This window comes from Nicotiana tabacum, chromosome 3, assembly GCF_000715075.1.
Source record: "Nicotiana tabacum cultivar K326 chromosome 3, ASM71507v2, whole genome shotgun sequence".
Taxonomy (NCBI): domain Eukaryota; kingdom Viridiplantae; phylum Streptophyta; class Magnoliopsida; order Solanales; family Solanaceae; genus Nicotiana; species Nicotiana tabacum.
Window position 1 is genome coordinate 13,776,169 of NC_134082.1, and position 18,894 is coordinate 13,795,062.

The window sequence follows — 18,894 nt, forward strand, 5'->3', positions numbered from 1 at the left end:
TAATCCCCATTCATCAGTCAAGCATTAAGTCCTAGACATTTGAGACTTTCTACCTACGAGAAGGAATTAATTACTCTACTTCATGCTGTGGAGAAGTGGCATCACTACTTGCAACCTAACCATTTCATCATTAAAACAGATCATTTCAGCCTTAAGTTCTTAAAAGATCATAGAGTCACTACTTCATTACAGCATAAAGGGGTTACTAAGTTGATTGGGCTTAGCTATGAAATTTAATATCACAAGGTTGTCGAGAATGTAGTTGCTGATGCTCTTTCTAGGCGATTCGAGGAAAGGGAATGTTCTGGTATTACAGTAGTTCTGCCCAAATGGATTGAAGAAGTCATGGACAACTACCAAAATAACCCAATAGCCCAAAAATTTATCACCCACTTGAGCATTGATCCTAGTGGAATTCAAGGGATGCAACTGCAAAGTGGGATTCTCAGACAAAATGATAAAGTTTGGGTTGGTAGCTACGGTTCTCTTAGAAAGAAATTGATTGATGATATGCATTCCACACCTTGGGGTGGCCACTCAAGCATACGTGGCACTCAACAGAGAATTAAGGCACTATTTTATTGGCCTACTCTATTGCAGGATGTCAAGAAATAATTGCTGAATGTGAGACTTGTCAAAAGAACAAAGCAGAAAGTGTAGCTTATCCTGGGCTCCTACAGCCTATGCCTATACCATCAAGAGCTTGAGAACATATTACAATGGACTTCATAAGTGGGCTGCCTAAATCTAATAGGAAAGACTCAGTGTTTGTAGGGATCGACAGGTATACTAAATTTGCGCACTTCTTTGCCTCGACTCATCCTTACTCTGCGAACCAAATTGCTTAGTTGTTTCTAGATAATGTGTGCAAGCTACATGGTATGCCTAGTTCAACTGTTTCAGATAAAGACCCAATCTTTGTAAGTAATTCTGGAAAGAATTATTCAAAGGATTACAAGTACAGCTTAACCCTGGCACTACTTACCACCCCCAAACCGATGGACAATCAGAGAGATTAAATCGATGTTTGGAAATCTACCTTCGATATATGACATGCCATAAACCTTCAGATTGGAACAGATGGTTGTAACTAGCAGAATTTTGGTACAATTCCAACTTCCAATCGGCAATAAGCATGACTCCATTCAAAGCCTTGTACGGTTATGATCCACCACAACCCACATTTGATTTGATAGCTCAATCTAAATTGGAAGCAATAGAGGTAATATTTAGGGAGCACCAGTTAATGTCCAAGATATTGCAGGACAATCTCGCAAAAGCACAAGCACAGATGAAGTTGTATGCTGATGGTAAAAGAAAAGAACGAAAATTTCAAGTGGGAGATTGGGTATTCTTAAAATTACAGCCTTATCATCAATTGTTCGTAGCAATTTGCAAAAATCTGAAGCTCTCTGCTCGATTCTTTGGGCCATATGAGATAATTCGAAAAATTGGGACTGTAGCTTATGAACTCAAGCTACCAGATGGATCAAAAATCCATCTCGTCTTCCATGTCTCACAATTGAAAAAGAAAGTTAGGGAAAGAACTTTTGTGACCTAGGACCCCCCTTACTGCACTTTCGATGGGCATATTTTGACAGAGCCTTTGAAGATTTTGGATCGTAAGATGGTAAAGAAGAGGAACAAGGCAGTGGATGAGGTTTTGGTTCAGTGTGCAAATCTTCCTCCTGAAGAAGCAACTTGGGAGGAGTATTCATTTCTAAGAAGCCAATTTCCAGATTTTAATCCTTGATCAAAATTTTTTAAGGGAAGTGGAGTGTCGTGTCCGACATGTGCTGATGAATCTTGATTCATTATTGTAGTTGACCCAGCTCAATATAATCCCATAGTTTTTTTTATTTACGCATTAGTCTTTAAGTTGCATAGGATATAGTTAAGTCCTTTTATCATTTTTCTAGTCTTTTACTCTTTACACTTGTCTACTATTGAGGTAGGTTGTTACATATTTTGGATTTCAGTCATTGTAATTAGAGACATGAATGAAATGAATCCTTTTTTCTTTATCTAAATTCTTTACTGTTTTATTGTATTTTTTCATTTTTCTTCGAATCAGTAATGAATCGCTACAAGAGAAGAGGATAAGAAGGTTTTAAGTACAAGCTACAACCTCAAAACCGTAGAGAGGGACAAAGGACGAGAAAACGAAGTAGTGGGATTGAGAGAGAGAGATCTGTAGCTTATTGTTGAAATGGGCTTGTTTAGAATGTTGTGTGATGCAAAATTTATAAAAAGTTTAGCACCGAGTTTAGTACATTTGATATTATGGAATCTAAATATAATCTTAGTTAAAGTTTTATGTAATATTTTTTACGTACATATCTATATCCTATGGTGAAAATACTATGTTCGGTTAAATCCATAGCTTATTAGCTACATCAGAGCCATTGTGTTTCAGAAATATTACCATTTCAGAAATATTACCATTGTACCATTCAGAAATAGCTACATCAGAGCCATTAAATTTTAGAGTAAGAATATAATTCATGCAACCATTCTATATACTATTCATCTATATACACTGAAACTTGCAGAAATGATAAAAGTTCGCAAATCACAATTCAAATGATATTTACGTTGAAAAAGGTACAATATTATAGTGTGAGTTTTGAAAATTACCCTTTTAGTTTTTGATTGATCAGTTAAATATCTTGTTGAACATAAAATCTTAAAGTTGTAAGCCAAACTGAACCAATTCATAATATTGAGTATAATAATTAAATCAAATTGGGCCAAATCATAATTAATGATAAGTATAGGTTGAGAAAACTCAAGAATTAACCCCTCATCCTGTGTAAAATTATTAACCTCCTTGATCTCATTTCTCTTTCTATAACTATAGGCTCTCTCCAAAAACAAAACTTAGTATTCTCCTCTTGTGTTTCACAACATGCAATTCATTGGAATGCTTTTCCTCATTTAGTGCTACATCAACCAATGGACTTTTTTACATAAAAATTCATAACCCCTCATATCTCTTCTCTCCTTTTTCCTCCCGGTTTTGTTCTTTGATCAAGGCAACATTATGGGAAGGAGGACTCCGTCGAGTAATTCTTCGCCGGAGTCGGACCTCGATACGATCAAAGTTCAACCTCGGGACAGCGGTCCGAATCTAGAGGAACGTGATCGGTACCCTGCACATTATTCTAACCAATATTCTCGTCCTCCGGGGCCGCCGCCTAATTATCAGCCCTATACAAAATGGTTTCCATGGCTAGTACCTATTGTTGCTATTGTCAATGTCGGTCTTTTTGTTCTTGTTATGTACGTAAATGATTGTCCTCGTAATAGTCAAAATTGTTTTGGAACCGAGATCTTTGGTCGTTATGCATTTCAAGATGTCCATGAGAACCCTTTACTTGGTCCCTCCACAACAACGTAAGTCCCTTTCTGCATTTTATTTCCTTGATCATAATCTGTTTTGATATATTAGCTCGTTCACAAATCATTACAGTTCTGTAAGACAGAATTATATGTATTTTATACGTAAAGCAACGTAATTTCAAGAATATATATGTTGCCAATACACCATTTAGAAAGGGGTATCATGCAAAGAAGAATATCTTATATGTACTTATTTAAATATATTTTTCCAAAAAAACAATATGTATATATATAATATGCCGACACTTCTTGAAAAATAATGCAATGTAAACATCAATTTGAGACAGAAAGTAAAATCTTAGAACCAACATAGTCCTAAAGTTAATCTCATTTACAGGTCGAATTAGTATAATAGATCGATACCGTTTACACAAAATCATGTGTACATCACTCTGTGTGTATAAAATATTCTTCGAGTTACGTCGAATAACTTTTTCACTTGATGAAGGCTTTTTGAAGAATGTAAAGTTCAAAGCTTAAACTCATTAACAGGTCGAATTAATATAATGGGTCGATGTTGTTTACGCAAAATTATGTGTACACTACTGTATGTAACGTTTTCACTTGATCAAGGGTTTTTGAAGAATGTAAAGTTTCAATGACATGCTCATTATTTATTCTTATAGGTTACAAAAGTTGGGTGCTCTTGACGTGAAAAAAGTGGTTGAAGGTCGTCAATTATGGAGATTACTTTCTTGCATGTGGTTACATGCTGGTGTATTTCATGTTGCTGCAAATATGTTGAGCTTGTTATTTGTAGGTATTCGTCTTGAGCAAGAGTTTGGATTTGGTACGTAAAAGAATTTTTATACTTCCAGATTATCAACTTAAATATTCATAATAGATGAATAATTAACTTGAAATTTATTGCTCGTTACCGGCTACAACCATAGGCGGATCAGAGCTAAAACTAGCGAAGGGTGGTCAGTTGGACACCTTTTACTGAAAAATTAGGTTGTCTATATATATTAAATATTGTTTTTATACAAGTATAACAAATCTTGAATATTCTTGAATGTTTTTACTGAAATTTCTGACTTCACCACTGGATACAATATGTAGATTTTTTTTAAAAAAAAATTTAGCGTATATAAATTAAAACTTTATTTTGATAGTACTGCCATAATTACTTTCTAACTTCTACTATCTGTTTTTCTAGTGAGAATTGGTCCACTCTATGTTTTGGCTGGGGTTGGAGGGAGTCTATTATCAGCTCTATTTGTGAGGAAAAAAATCTCTGTTGGTGCTTCTGGTGCATTGTTTGGTCTACTTGGAGCTATGCTATCTGAACTCCTCACAAATTGGACATTATATGAAAACAAGGTATGATTTAAACTCTTTAAATAATGGATTTAGCTTATACACTAGTCCTATAGTTTAATATCTTGTAGCAAGTGATTTATCTTGTTTTTCTTATTAATAAATCTTACTTAATATGGACGGTTACATGTAGCTATCATTTATTAGTGTAAAGAGTAAAAGGGTTAAAGATATCCATTTACTGTACAGAATATCTTCATTGTATCCTCTGTTATACTTTCGAGTTATTGGTACCGATGCCATTGACAGATGATGTCATGTTTGCCCTTGATTTCAACGAAACTCCAACCTGAAGTATACATAGGATATTTAAAGCAAAGTTAAAAGTCCCTTTTTTCCGAAATATTTCGATATACGGAATTCATCCAATTCACACTGGAACTCCATTTAAGTCAAGAGCAAATAAAAGATGATTTGCCAACATGGTAGTAGTATGAATGACCCAAAAATACACCGAATGGTAAATTTTAATATTTTATATAGCAGATGGGTGCATTTAGACCTTTTTCCTAATGTAATTTTTTTTAACTGGTCAATATAGAAAATTCTAACTCTAGTATAATTGGCTAGCCAAACTTTCACATTTCTTTTGGTACCTATAACAAATGGACTAATTAATTTGTTTTTTGTCAAAACAGTTGGCCACACTGCTTACTTTGCTCCTCATAATTGCGATAAATCTAGCTGTTGGAATTCTTCCTCATGTGGACAATTTTGCACATCTTGGAGGATTTATAACTGGATTTCTTCTTGGTTGTGTCCTTTTGATTCGTCCACAATTTGGATGGGTGGATAAGAAAAAAGCACCTTCTGGCTATTTTGCGGCATCAAAAAAATCCAAGTACAAGATTTATCAATACATACTATTGATTATGTCATTAGCAATTTTTTTAACTGGGTAAGTAATGTTTTTAACTTCTTGGTACAATGTAGGTTCGTTTATTTGTTATAGCAAGTAACCTGCCTTATTTTTAAGATAATAAATTTTACTTTTATGAAGGGTTATTTATAAATATCTTTCGAATGACCTGATAATACAATTTTCTTTAAATTATCGGTGTATATACAAGTTAACTCGGAGAATAATATTCTCTTGTTTTCGAAAATGTGATATTAATGGTTACATTTATTGTGTAGGTTTATTCTTGGTCTAATTCTTCTAACAAGTGGATGGGATGGTAACACACATTGCTCTTGGTGTCATTACTTAAGTTGTGTCCCAACACCTCTATGGTCCTGTACTGAAGCACGTTGTGCGGTAAAATCTCTCTACTACTATTTTTTTTTAAATCTTAGAATTGCTTTAAATTTATTTATTTTTCCCTTCTTTTTTTTTTTTGCGTTTTCTTTAAATTTTAAGTTGGGTAGCCTCTTAAAATTTATTTATGTGACTTTCTTTTTGCAGACCACCCAGCTAGGGAACCAAATGAACATGACGTGCACATCTAATCATAAAAATGGGACTTATATTTTGTCAAACCCCAACAACACTATAGAGATTCAAATGCTATGTTCCAAACTTTGCAAATGAAGAGTTCATAGTTGGAAAACTATTGTTTGTGGTGAAAATTATGATGCAATATTTTTTGTGGTTCATTGCCCAAGAACACAAGCTTTGGAGACTACAAAAAATTATGTAAACCTTCATTTAAACAAGTATATATATCTACATATAGTTATTATTATCAGTGAAATTTTTGTTGTTTCTTTTTCTTTTCTTTGTGTTCTGCTTTCAGAGATATCTCATCTGTATTTTTGTAATTGCTCTCACCAGTGTACACCACCATATGTAAATCCTTCTATTGTTGATATATTTTGTTTTTAATCTTGTATTATAACTAATTTTGTATGGATTTCAATAGCCATGTAAACTAGATTTTGATTCGTAATGAAATCGAAGTGATAGAGAACCAATTTGAACTTACTGTTTATTGGAAAAACGGTACGGTTGAATATGTAATGTGGTTTATAGACACGTGAATTAAATTGGTCCGATAAGAAACCACAAATAAATTAAATAAGGATAATTGAAGAAGAGACAAGCATAAGCTTCAGAATATTCCCACCGGGATTAATAATAATTGGAAAAATTCGAACAACGCTTAAAAGAATGAGAGAAAAAATATTAGTCTTTTGCTATTAGTATTTCTTGATGTTTTTGTCACGACCCCAAACTACCCCGGTTGTGATGGCGTCTATCGTGAAACTAGGCCAGCTGACACATTTCCAATTTAATCCACATTTCATTTAAAAGCTTAAGTAAAACCATTTTTCAACTGAAATCCGATAAGGACATAAAGTTAAAGTCAACAAAGCGGGAAAAAAAATACAAGCCCGACCTCGGGTGTCATTAAGTCATGAGCCATGCTACAATAGTTCTGAAATAAGACAAGACCAAATAGTCTGAAAATAGCAACAAAGTACTAATAGGAAGATCGAGAAGGAGAAAAGCGGAACTGTGAATCGCCAAGCAGCTACCTCGCTATCTCCATGAAGCCCGCGACCGGAATAGTCAACAGCTGCTACCGTGCCCTGAGATGCCTGGATCTGCACACAAGGTGCAGAGGGTAACGTGAGTACACCAACTCAATAAGTAACAAGTCCAAACTATGGACTGATAGGTAGTGACGAACCAAACCTCAACAAGTAATACAATTACTGTACAGAAAAAAAGTAGACATGCTTGCAGTTCAAGTAAAAACTCAACAGTAAATAAATGCAGTCTGAACAGTATGGAGTATGAAACTCAGGAAAATCTCAATGTACCAATGCACAGATATCATGATCAATATTCCGTATACCTCCACTCACAAGTGCTCAACCACTCGGTACTGTATATGGTCATCCGGCCCAGGGAAGATCCATCCCGAAGTATATATACATCACTGACCGCAGTTATCTAGTACCGAGGAAGGCCATTCCAGCCCTATGGAGAAGATCCATCTCCAGGTATAAATACTTCGGAAAAGATCCATGTCCAGGGAAGATCCATCCCTCAATATCATCAACTGCGCTCACTAGGGGTGTAAAGACTCCAGAGGGGCTCCTTTCAGCCCAAGCACTATAACAAGCCAACGAAGGCATAATCAATATCTTGCTATGGCGTGCAGCCCGATCTCATACTATCACTCAATATCAAGCACTCGGCCTCACTCAGTCATCACTCTCCAGTCTCACACACGGGATCAAAATATCATGATACTAGCCTGAATAATGATATGATGTGTCAAATAACAATAATCGAGACTGAGGCATGATATAATATGCATGAACAGGACTTAGTACAGAATATCAATGAAGCTAATGATATGACAGCAAGAAACGACCTCTCGGGTCTCAACAGTATTGGCGTGAAGCCTTAATATGATAATTAAATGATTTATAGCTTATTAACTTAATCACATAATTAGAGCACATATATCAGCAAGAAAGAGTCACTAAGCGATGTCATGGAATGATCTAGGCCGCGATTCTCACGGTACACGCCCACACGTCCGTCACTTGGTATTTGTGTCACCTAAGTAGTAATCATAGAACACATAGTTTGGGGTTTCGAACCCTCATAACCAAGTTTGGAAGCGCTACTTACCTCAAATCAAGCCAAACTCTAGCCTGCGACGACTTGCCTCTCGATTTGGCCTCCAAATGCCCCGAATCTAACCAAAATCACTATATTATCATCAATATACGCTAAAGGAATGAAACCCATACGAAAATTATCAAATTAACTCAAAAATCCCGAAATTGACCAAATCCGACCCCGGACCCACATCTCGAAATTTGATAAAAATTACATCACTAGAATCCTTATCCTCCACGAGTCTATACATACCAAGAACATCAAAATTGGACCTAAAATGGCTCCTCAAATCACCACTCAAAGCTCTCCAAAACTCAAGCCCTAATCTTCAATTTTAACCCTTAAATTCCACAAATTTCATGCTTAAACAACTGAAAATCATCATAGAATCGAGTTTTAGGTTCAATAAACTTACCTCAATGAAAACCCCCTTGATTACCTCTTCAAAACCCTCCAAAAAGCTCCAAGTCCGAATAGAAATGGTGGAAGATAATCCAAATTTCGCGAAGTCCACCTTATATACTTTCTGCCCAGGCATCTCGCACCTGCGGCCAATTTGCTCGTATCTGCGGACCGCTTCTGCGGTCCAGACCACCGCATCAGCAACTTCCACTTAAATCTCCCAGAACCGCTTCTGCGGTCTCGCAGGTACGCTCCACCTTTTGCACCTGCGGTTCTTGCACTTCTCAGCCTTGGCCGCACCTGCGGTCTTTCTTTCGCTTCTGCGGTCTCGCACCTGCGGTCCCCACTCCACAGGTGCGGTTATGACAGAATCAGCAGCTTCAACTGCCTTCTCAAATTTCCAAACATTCCGATAACCATCCGTAATCATCCCGAGGCCCCCGGCACCTCATCCAAAAATACGAACAAGTCACATATCACTATTCAAACTTATTCCAACCTTCGGAATACTCAAAACAACATCAAAACACCAAATCACCCTCGGATTCAAGCTTAAGGATTCTAAAACTTCCAAATTCTACAACCGATCCAAAAACCTATCAAACCTCATTCGAATGACCTGAAATTTTGCACACACATCAAAAATGATACAACGGACCTACTCCAATTTCCAGAACTCCATTCCGACCCCGATATCAAAATTTTCACTACCAACTGGAAAACGCCAAAACTCCAATTTTGCTAATTCAAGACTAAATCTACCACGGACCTCTAAAATACATTCCGATCATGCTCCTAAGTCCCAAATCACCTCACGAAGCTATCTGAATCATAAAAACCAAGTTCCGAGATCATTTACTCACAAGTCAACTTTCGGTTGACTTTTCCAACTAAAGTTTCCTAAAAAAGAGACTAAGTGTCTCATTTCTCTACAAAACCACTCTGAACCCAAACCAACCAATGTGATACGATGAAATATAGCTGAACAACAAATAAAGAAGCAGAAATGGGCAAAATGGAGCGGTAACTCATGAAACGACCGGCTGGGTCGTTACATCCTCCCCCTCTTAAATAAACGTTCGTCCTTTAACGAGTCAAGAAACATACCTAAAGCCTCAAACAAGTAAGGATATCTGCTCCGCATCTCTCGCTCAGTCTCCCAGGTAGCCTCCTCCACGGGCCGACCTCCCCACTGCACTTTATGAAGCTATATCCTTTGATCTCAACTTTTGGACCTGCTGCTCCAAAATAGCCACTGGCTCCACATCATAGGTCAAATCACCGTTTAACTGCACCGTGCTGAAATCCAAAACATGAGACGGATCACCAATATACTTTCAGAGCATAAAAACATGAAATACCGGATGCACACTCGACAAGCTAGGTGGTAAAGCAAGATCATAAGCCACCTCCCTAATCCTCTAAAGCACCTCAAAAGGCCCAATGAACCGAGGACTCAATTTACCCTTCTTCCCAAATCTCATAACTCCCTTCATGGGTGAAACCTTCAGTAGAACTTTCTCCCTAACCATGTAAGACACATCACGAACCTTCCTATCCGCATAACTCTTTTGTTTTGACTGCGCTGTACGAAGCCGCTCCTGAATCACCTTCACTTTGTCCAAAGCATCATGTACCATGTCTGTACCCAAAAGCCTAGCCTCACCCGGCTCAAACCAACCAAATGGATATCTAAACCATCTCCCATATAAAGCCTCATATGGAGCCATCTGAATACTCGACAGATAACTATTGTTATAAGTGAACTCTACGAGTGGTAGAAACTGATCCCATGAACCCCCAAAATCAATGACACAAGTGCGCAATATGTCCTCCAATATCTGAATAGTACGCTCGGACTGCCCGTCCTTCTGAGGGTGAAAAACTGTGCTCAACTCAACCTGAGTACCCAACTCTCACTGCACGGCTCTCCAAAACTGCTATGTAAACTGAGTACCTCTATCTGAAATGATGGAAACTGGGACACCATGCAAGCGAATAATCTCCTGGATATAAATATCTGCTAACCGCTCTGAAGAATAGGTAGTGAACACAGGAATGAAGTGCGCGGACTTGGTCAGCCGATCCACAATCACCCAAATAGCATCGAATTTCTTCAAAGTCCGTGGGAGTCTGACTACAAAATCTATGATGATTCGCTTCCACTTCTACTCTGGGATATCTAACCGCTGAAGCAAGCCACCCGATGTTGATACCCAATTTTTCCCCATAATAGTTTTAAAACTATGCCTTGGCATCAATTGTAGTATTTTTCATACAATTTCTGTATTTTTAAAATATTTTTATTAATTTATCCCAACATTTTATTTATAAAACAATCATTGATTGCATCACAAATAGTTTTATAATAATTTTTTGTGGCTTAATTTTCTCATTCACATTTATACTAAGTTTCAATTATTGCACAAATAGCCACTTTTGTATTTTTAGGTTGCAATTATAGCCCACGCACGCATTATTACATTATTTTACCAGAAAACAACCTTTTATATTTTTAAAATATTAAGTAACTATTTTAAAACATTTCCAGGCATGGAAATCATTTTTATAATGTATTAAGTATTTTTAAAAACTCTTTTAGCGATTAAATATGTATTTAACAAATAGCCCCATTCATTTGTACCCAGCCAATTAGACAGTACAATTTTTAATCCCACATTAGCCCAAAATCTAACCAGGCCTAAATCCCATCTGACCCTAACCCAATTTAAGCTTACTCGACCCAATACCCGGCCTATCTTGGCCGTTGATCATTTTGATCAACGGTCCAGATCTCCCCTTACCTTAATTAAACCCATATACCCCTTTCTAACCTAATCATTTCCCACCCCTTCCCCGCCGTCATCTATTCCCTCCTCTCTCAACTGCTCTCTACCTAAACCCTAATCTTCAGGCACCGTCACTCATCTACTGCCCTCTTATGGGGGCTCTTTACCACCTCAGGCCTCTAATGGCCTCCTGCTTGCTATGGTGTCTCCATTTTTTGGATCCTTAAGGAGATCCTCAAGGGACCTAGGCGGTCTGTTTACACCTTGGGGTTTTCTTGCACGTTTCAGGCTGTTTGGCTTGACCTTGAGTAAGATCTTTCTCATTTTTCGTCTTGAATCCACGGTTTCCTAAGTCTAAGCTCGTCTCTGTTGCCTTTCTAAAAAAACCCTAATTTTTTATCCTTTGATCTTCTCAGATTTGTCCAGATCTGAGATGAATCGAACTCACTTCACTTTGTTTTTTATGAAAATCTTCTGGTTTTACGAGTGGCTTTCCATTTTCTTAAACTAAGGTTTCCTGAAAACCGTTTTTCTTTAAAATGTTTTACTGACTTTAAGTATTTAATCTTCTATTTTCATGTGTTTTTGACTAATTTCGTAGAGTTTTCTTCAACCCTCACTAGTTTATATTGAAACCCCAACCTTTTTCGACATTTTGCTTTGATTCTGAGTCTCGCCGTGTTACTTGTTACATTGTTTATATTTGTGCTTTGACTTCCATGATTTTTCTTAGTCTAATTCAGTATCTTGTGACTTTTGCCCTAGTTCATCTCTACTAGGGTTTCTGAGTCGATCTCTTGGCTAATTTATGTATGTTTATGAAGTTTTATTTAGCCTACTCATCTATTTGTGGAAACTGATATTTTTCCTCTCCTTAATCAGTACTATTTTGGATTTTTGATTTACTGATTTGCTTGGTTAAAAATTATGTGTTGATTCGTGATTCATTCCCTTATTTACGACTTTAATTATTCTTATTACCTTATTGCCTGTAATGTTACTGATTCATCACGATTATTTCCTTAATTAAACTCTTGTTTTCTACCTCTTTACTTAGGTTTGATTTGATTTTATTTCCTTAAGTGACTCCTGTCCTTTAACCGTTGAGTAATTATCCTTAATTAAAGGAAGACTACGCTGATTGCGTGTGTGATTGATCTTGTAATTTCCCTGATTGCTGAGTTTTGATTTATTTTACCTTATTCCGCTCCGCTCCTAAACTGCTATATATACTCTTCTCTATTCTCAGTTTAAGACGAACATTAGTTCATCAACTACTCTTACACTCTAAAAAAAACTCTCTATTCTTTTTGCTACTTGTGATATTCACTAGTCTTGTCGGCTGTAAGCCAAGGCTAGAAACTGCACAACACCTGTCTTACATCTTGTGTTCTCTTTCCCTTAACTGGTATGCCTCTGATTAAATTTTAGAATCTAAACCCTATGTGTTTCATTACTGCCTTAGTTCATCAGTCCTGAGTTCATTCCCGCTACTGTTTACTGTTCATCTAGCATGCCTACTGCTGCCATGTTCAATTTGTGATTAGCATGTCTCAACTATGCTTACTTGTCTACTGTTATCTAGCATGCCTACTGCTTCCTTGTTCAATATGTGATTAGCATGTCTCAACTATGCTTACATGTCTACTGTTTATCTAGCATGTCTAAAATCTTGTTTTATTCAGTGTGTGATTAGTATGCCCACATTATAAATGCTTGTGTGGTGTTTTGCCTAGTCTGTTCATTTAAGTCATTTCCTACTCTACTTTACTAAGTCATCTAGTCTCTATAGTTGTTTGTTTGAGGCTTATGTGTTCTCAACATCTTTGCTCCATGTCTCAATCACCTACCCTTGTAACTAAATTAGTAATTCTGTACATATGTTTACTTCTATGCTCCATTATACACTAAGGTGTGCTCTATGTGTCCCCAACCCCTCTCTCCATGTGTGGAACCTGCTTGCCAAATGTTTCTGAATATGGTTGTTCTGTGATTTGTGTTTTGATTTCAAAGTGTTTTCATACTTTCCTCAAGATATTTTACCACCAAATTAGTACTGGTTTTCAGAAAATCTTTTCACCTCTAAGAGTCCTCTCTATGTTGTTTACCAAAACCCTTTTCAAATTATGCACTCTCACTTACTCTTAGATTATTAAGTCATGCCCCCCTGATATGTGTACTGCTTAGAGATCCTTGAGATCTCTCTGAACTCTGGCATACCAGGGATGGCTCTTCCATACTGCACATAATCAGTCCTTATTTGAGAAAGTCTGGGTGTGAGCACTGCCCAGGATCCTTGAGGTCCTTAGGAAACTCTGACACACCTGGACATGAAATTGGCAATGAAACCTTGGGCATGTGAGACTACTGGAGGCCTGGTACACCAGGATTTGCTTTGGGCCTACTTCAGTCTCCCTATAGCTTAATTTATATTCTATTTATGAATTTTTATTCAATTATTGGTCTGTAATAATTAATTGTAAATAGATATTGGGGTGACTAGTGAAAAGGGAGGGTAGTTATATGGTACTGTGGGTAAAGCTGGGTAGATAACATGCCTATAAGATTTACTTTGGTTCAAATGTGTTTTGTTAGATAACCTGCCTATAGGGTTTGCTTTGGGTGAATTAAGTTCTTCCTGCTTTGCTTTACATGATTAAACGTCATGCCTATAGGGAATAAAATAACTAAGGTTCAACTTTCATTACAACATATATTCAAATCCGTCTCTTTAGAAATCATGCATGTAGGTTTAATTGGTGGTCATACTTTCTCAGTTAGTATGCGTGTCTAACAAAACTAATAACAGTTTCATTCATTAGAGATAGAACTCATGTCCATAGGGTATTACCGTGTGCATTAAGTGCTAAAACGGGAACACCATGCAGTGACTTCTTAAATGTCACTAGAAAGCATGCCTATAGGATGAAGAACTTCAAAATGTTTCCCAGAATTGTGACTGCATATACACACTTAGGCAAGCCTTAGGACGTTAAGTAACTATGAAACCAGTTCTGTTTATATGTGAAATCATCCAGGCTTAACAAGCTGTAAAACCAGTAGGCAAACTTGTTAGGATTCTGCCACTTTCTTTATGCATATCCTGAATCTGTAACATTCATCTAGATATCATGTTCTTAGGATTTTTGAGCTTCTTTACAATCTGTGTTTTAGACGTGCTGTTTGTTCGCCTATATACGTGCAGAGGTAAATATGAGCCTTCTAACTGTTTGTCCCTATTTGCTTGTCCTACATGTTGTTTTCTTGTTTCCTAGATTTTTAACCTTTAAAAACCATAGGTTGTCTATAACTGTCCAGATTTAGAGGTCCTAAATTCCTCCAGGACCATAAGGAAGGGACGGGTAGCAGCACCCTTAGAGGTCATTAATTAAACTCGCTTATATAACCGCTAAGGGGAGGGTAATGGGTAGTAAAAGGATATGATGACATGCGCACTAATGTCACGTATAGCCCCTCTCATTGAGGAGTGATTACCGGGCATTGCATGGGTATGATCCTGTAGGCTAATTAAATTAGGACTTCCCTTTCCCAATTCCCTTATGTGTTTAAATTCTCTAAACTTCCTTTTCTTTACATATACATGTGTAAGCTTTCCAAACCTCTTTACCTTCATTATCTGAACTTCCTTAATTATATATGCATTTAGATGGGGAAAGCTACTTTATTTGCAAATACTTGCTTACTTGTTGATTGATTAATTCATATAGTTTAAGTTCGGCCGAGACCCACCATTGTGGACAGCAAGGGATGCCTAACACCTTCTCCTCAAGGTTATTTTGAGCCCTTACCCTAATCACTGGTAATGCAAACTAGTTACAAGAGTTAATCGCTCTAGGTTTCGTAACGCACCATAATCCGTTAGGTGGGGACTCTTCAAATACCTAGTTCCCAAAAGGAAACGAGTTGTTCCCCCATGAATGTCGAAACCCGGACTTCCCCGTAAAGGGAAAAAAGGGGGTGCGACAGCATGGCGACTCTGTTGGGGATATTTTAGGCTCTTACTATAACGAAGTTATTTTTGTGAATTAGTCCAAGCATGATCTATCCCACGTACCATTTCCCCTTATTTGAATTTAACTGTCTATTTTCAAGCATTTATGATTTCTTTATTTTCCTGAAACCGACTTGTCTCTTTGTTTTCTTTTTTTGTAACTATCTTTTAATTATTTAAATACTGCATTTATCATTTTTTACGTGCAAATACTTGACAACATGCTATTTATTGCTGCATAAATCATGCTCAACATCATATTCCACTTGTGCATAATCAATCCTATAGAAACACTTGATGAGTGTTTGCGCTCTTCTTATATATCAACCTTTAAATTCGGAAAGGCGTATTTACGGTAAAACTAGTCGATCAGCGGTGCGTTCGACGGTTCCGTGCCTTTCCCCCTCAAGTTTTCCGCTTGAGGGTCCCAGTCTAGGCCTCTATAGCAGCCTTACTCTGATTAGTTGTGCATGCATCATGGTCAAACCTAGTCGGGTTAATATGTTGTCCGCATAATAACCCTTTAAGACAAGCCTCGTTCAAAAGTTCATCGGGTTTTCCACAATCCCAACTGACGTAACCACGATTGTGTGCATTAATTTGGAGAAATAAATGCCAATTTGCTAATCATTACTGTATAAATAGATGAACCTAGAGGGGGAAATGACCTAACTCTCTCTTGTTTTGTAGAAAATGAGGCACGAAGTCCCTAGATTCGGTATGGTCGGTAGTATTCCTCCACTTTTGATAGATTGGTGGAGAGATCTTCCCTCAAGTGACCAAAATCATGTGAAAAGAGTCTTGAGTAATTTACTATCACTATTGGATCTTCAACCAAACAAGATGCTAATCGAGGCTGCCACTCTATTTTGGGATAAGGAAAGGGTTGTGTTCCGTTTTGGAGACATAGAAATAACTCCCCTTCTAGAAGAAATAGGGGGATTTGCTGGGTTGCCTTGGGATAGCCCTGTCCTGCTAGCACCTGAAAATTGCACCACTTGAAGGTTGCTTAAGATGATGGGGCTGAAGAAAAATGATGATTTGGAGTGCCTGAAAAACTCCTACATACCTTTTGATTTCCTTCATGAAAGATACGGTCACAACAACTCTTACCGTATTTTTGATGATGAGTTCTCAACCACTTCTTTGGGCTGGGTCTATCGTAGGGTCTTCGTGTTCATTGTGTGCTTCTTGGGCATGCTGGTATTCCCAATCCAAGGGGATAGAATCCATACTAGGTTGTCTATGGTGGCCAAAACTCTAATGGACGGGATAGAGGGGCAGACATATACTATTATCCCTATGATCGTTGCAGACATATACCATGCCGTAGAACGCTGTCAAAAGGGGTTCGGATTCTTTGAGGGCTGCAACTTGCTGTTACAAGTGTGGATGTTAGAACATCTCCAAAGGGGCCAATATCGCCAAGAGTTTCCATGAAGACCGTGGAATGATCACATAACCTTCCATCACCCTAAGTGAATGACCTACATTCCGGACATGTTCGATCAACCTAAGGATGTTGTAGGATGGGTGCAGTTTTTCAACAAGATGACTGAAGACCAGGTTCAGTGGATGTTCGAGTGGTTCCCCACTGACGAGTTCAACATAATATCTAGAGATGTCCCGCATTTGGTGTTGATCGGGTTAAGAGGGATATATATTTATGCTCCACTTAGAGTTACGAGACAGGCAGGCAGGAGACAAGTCATACCACGGGTTGCTAAGATGAGCCACTTCAGAGCCGATTTCCATGGTGATGCCATCCCATATAATAATGAAGCGCAACATATTTGGACTTTGAAGATTATTGTGGAGAATGATACTATTGAGCCGGACAGATACCATGTAGGCCACTCATTCTTTTACCCCTCGTGGTTGGATGATAATCTGTTAGGAGTCTTTGAGCCAAGAGTTGGCCCAAGAAACAGGTTCATAGATGAATTCACCGAAGCAGAGGTGAAGTACAACAGGCTGCGGAAAAGAGTTTGAGAGTCTGATGCCGAGCATATGGCGCATCATAAGGCTGACATAGAGATGATTAACGAGTGGAAAGAAAAAGCTGTTAAATCCAGGGAGAGGTTGGAATATCTGGAGTACAATTTGATAAAATTAGAGGGAAAGATAAGATAGAGGGTCACCGATTGTCAAAACACTGAAAAAATGAAGAAGGGCATCTGGCAAGGACATTCCTACTGCTGAACCTGCACGAGCTAGGAGATTTGATCGACAACAGCATCCGGTCTGGAGAGGGTCCTTCTGGGACCAAGTAGATTAGATTTACTTGCTTTACTTTTGAATGTAATAAGGCCAAGTGCCACTAGCAACATTATCTTATTTAGTTTTGTTTTGGGTCGTTTATTTTTACATTAATGAAATGAGGCAGTTATTGGCACTAAAATTCTCCAAATTTATTTGTCTCTAGGCCTACCTCGGGCACAACGAGGTTCCCAAATTAGGATGCGAATTTACATTCATGCAAAATGTGTTTAAATACTGCAAACGTTTCAGAACCCTTACTGACTTGTTTACATTTTGTTTTTCATTATTCTTTATTCCCATACCCTAAGGTTGGTTCGCTCATACTGGCATCATCGGCGTATCACACCAAATCTAGAGGTTCTCCACCTCCTCCTCCTCCAAGCAACACAAAGAGCAAAGGGAAAGCTAAAATGGATGACTTAAGTGGTATTCGAAAGGAGAATGTGGAAAATGCAGAAACTTCAGACGGTCGGAGTACTCCGGCACCAAATGACTAGTCTTGAGGTTGTAACAAAAGATACTAGAGTTACAGGGAGATCTTGAGCAGGTCCACAACTTGGCAAACCTATCCCTCACCCTGAATGTCCACGACATCAACCATCAAAACACAAAGAACCCAGCACCTCCCCAAAACACACCAAACCAACATCCATAAAACCCTCCTGCACCGCATCAATACGCAACCCCACCTCAAAATCTCAATCCCTTACCGATACCAACTCCACCATAACACCACCATCAACCAATCCAATACCCACCAACCGCCATTTATCACACTCCCCAAAACACACCACAACCCATTCCTGATCCTCAAAACTTAACCAATGACCACCACTACACTCAGGCATCTGGAACTCACTAAAACAACCTTATATACATGGAAACCATACCTCACTCTATCCAACTAACTTCCTATACACCAGAATCCGCTGAGAAGGACCTGCTCATCAAGAACATGGCTGAGGAACTCAAGAAGTTGACAAGTAGAGTTCAGGGTGTCGAAGGAGGTAAAGGGATAGAAGGTTTGAATTATGAAGACCTATGCATACAGCCAGATGTAGAACTTCCAGAGGGATACAAACCTACTAAGTTCGAGATGTTTGACGGTACAGGTGATCTTAGGGTTC

The 18,894-nt window shown here is 38.0% G+C and overlaps 1 protein-coding gene across 1 annotated transcript; it reads left to right on the top strand.

The window, feature by feature from the left end:
* The first annotated feature begins 2,887 nt into the window (after positions 1–2,887).
* On the top strand, positions 2,888–6,571 carry LOC107818958 (RHOMBOID-like protein 1). Its single transcript, XM_016645040.2, has 6 exons — positions 2,888–3,396; positions 4,029–4,192; positions 4,562–4,725; positions 5,361–5,620; positions 5,860–5,980; positions 6,128–6,571. Exons 1-6 carry the CDS (start codon positions 3,044–3,046, stop codon positions 6,251–6,253), a joined length of 1,188 nt encoding a protein of 395 aa, XP_016500526.1. The 5' UTR covers positions 2,888–3,043; the 3' UTR covers positions 6,254–6,571.
* The last annotated feature ends 12,323 nt before the right edge of the window (positions 6,572–18,894 follow it).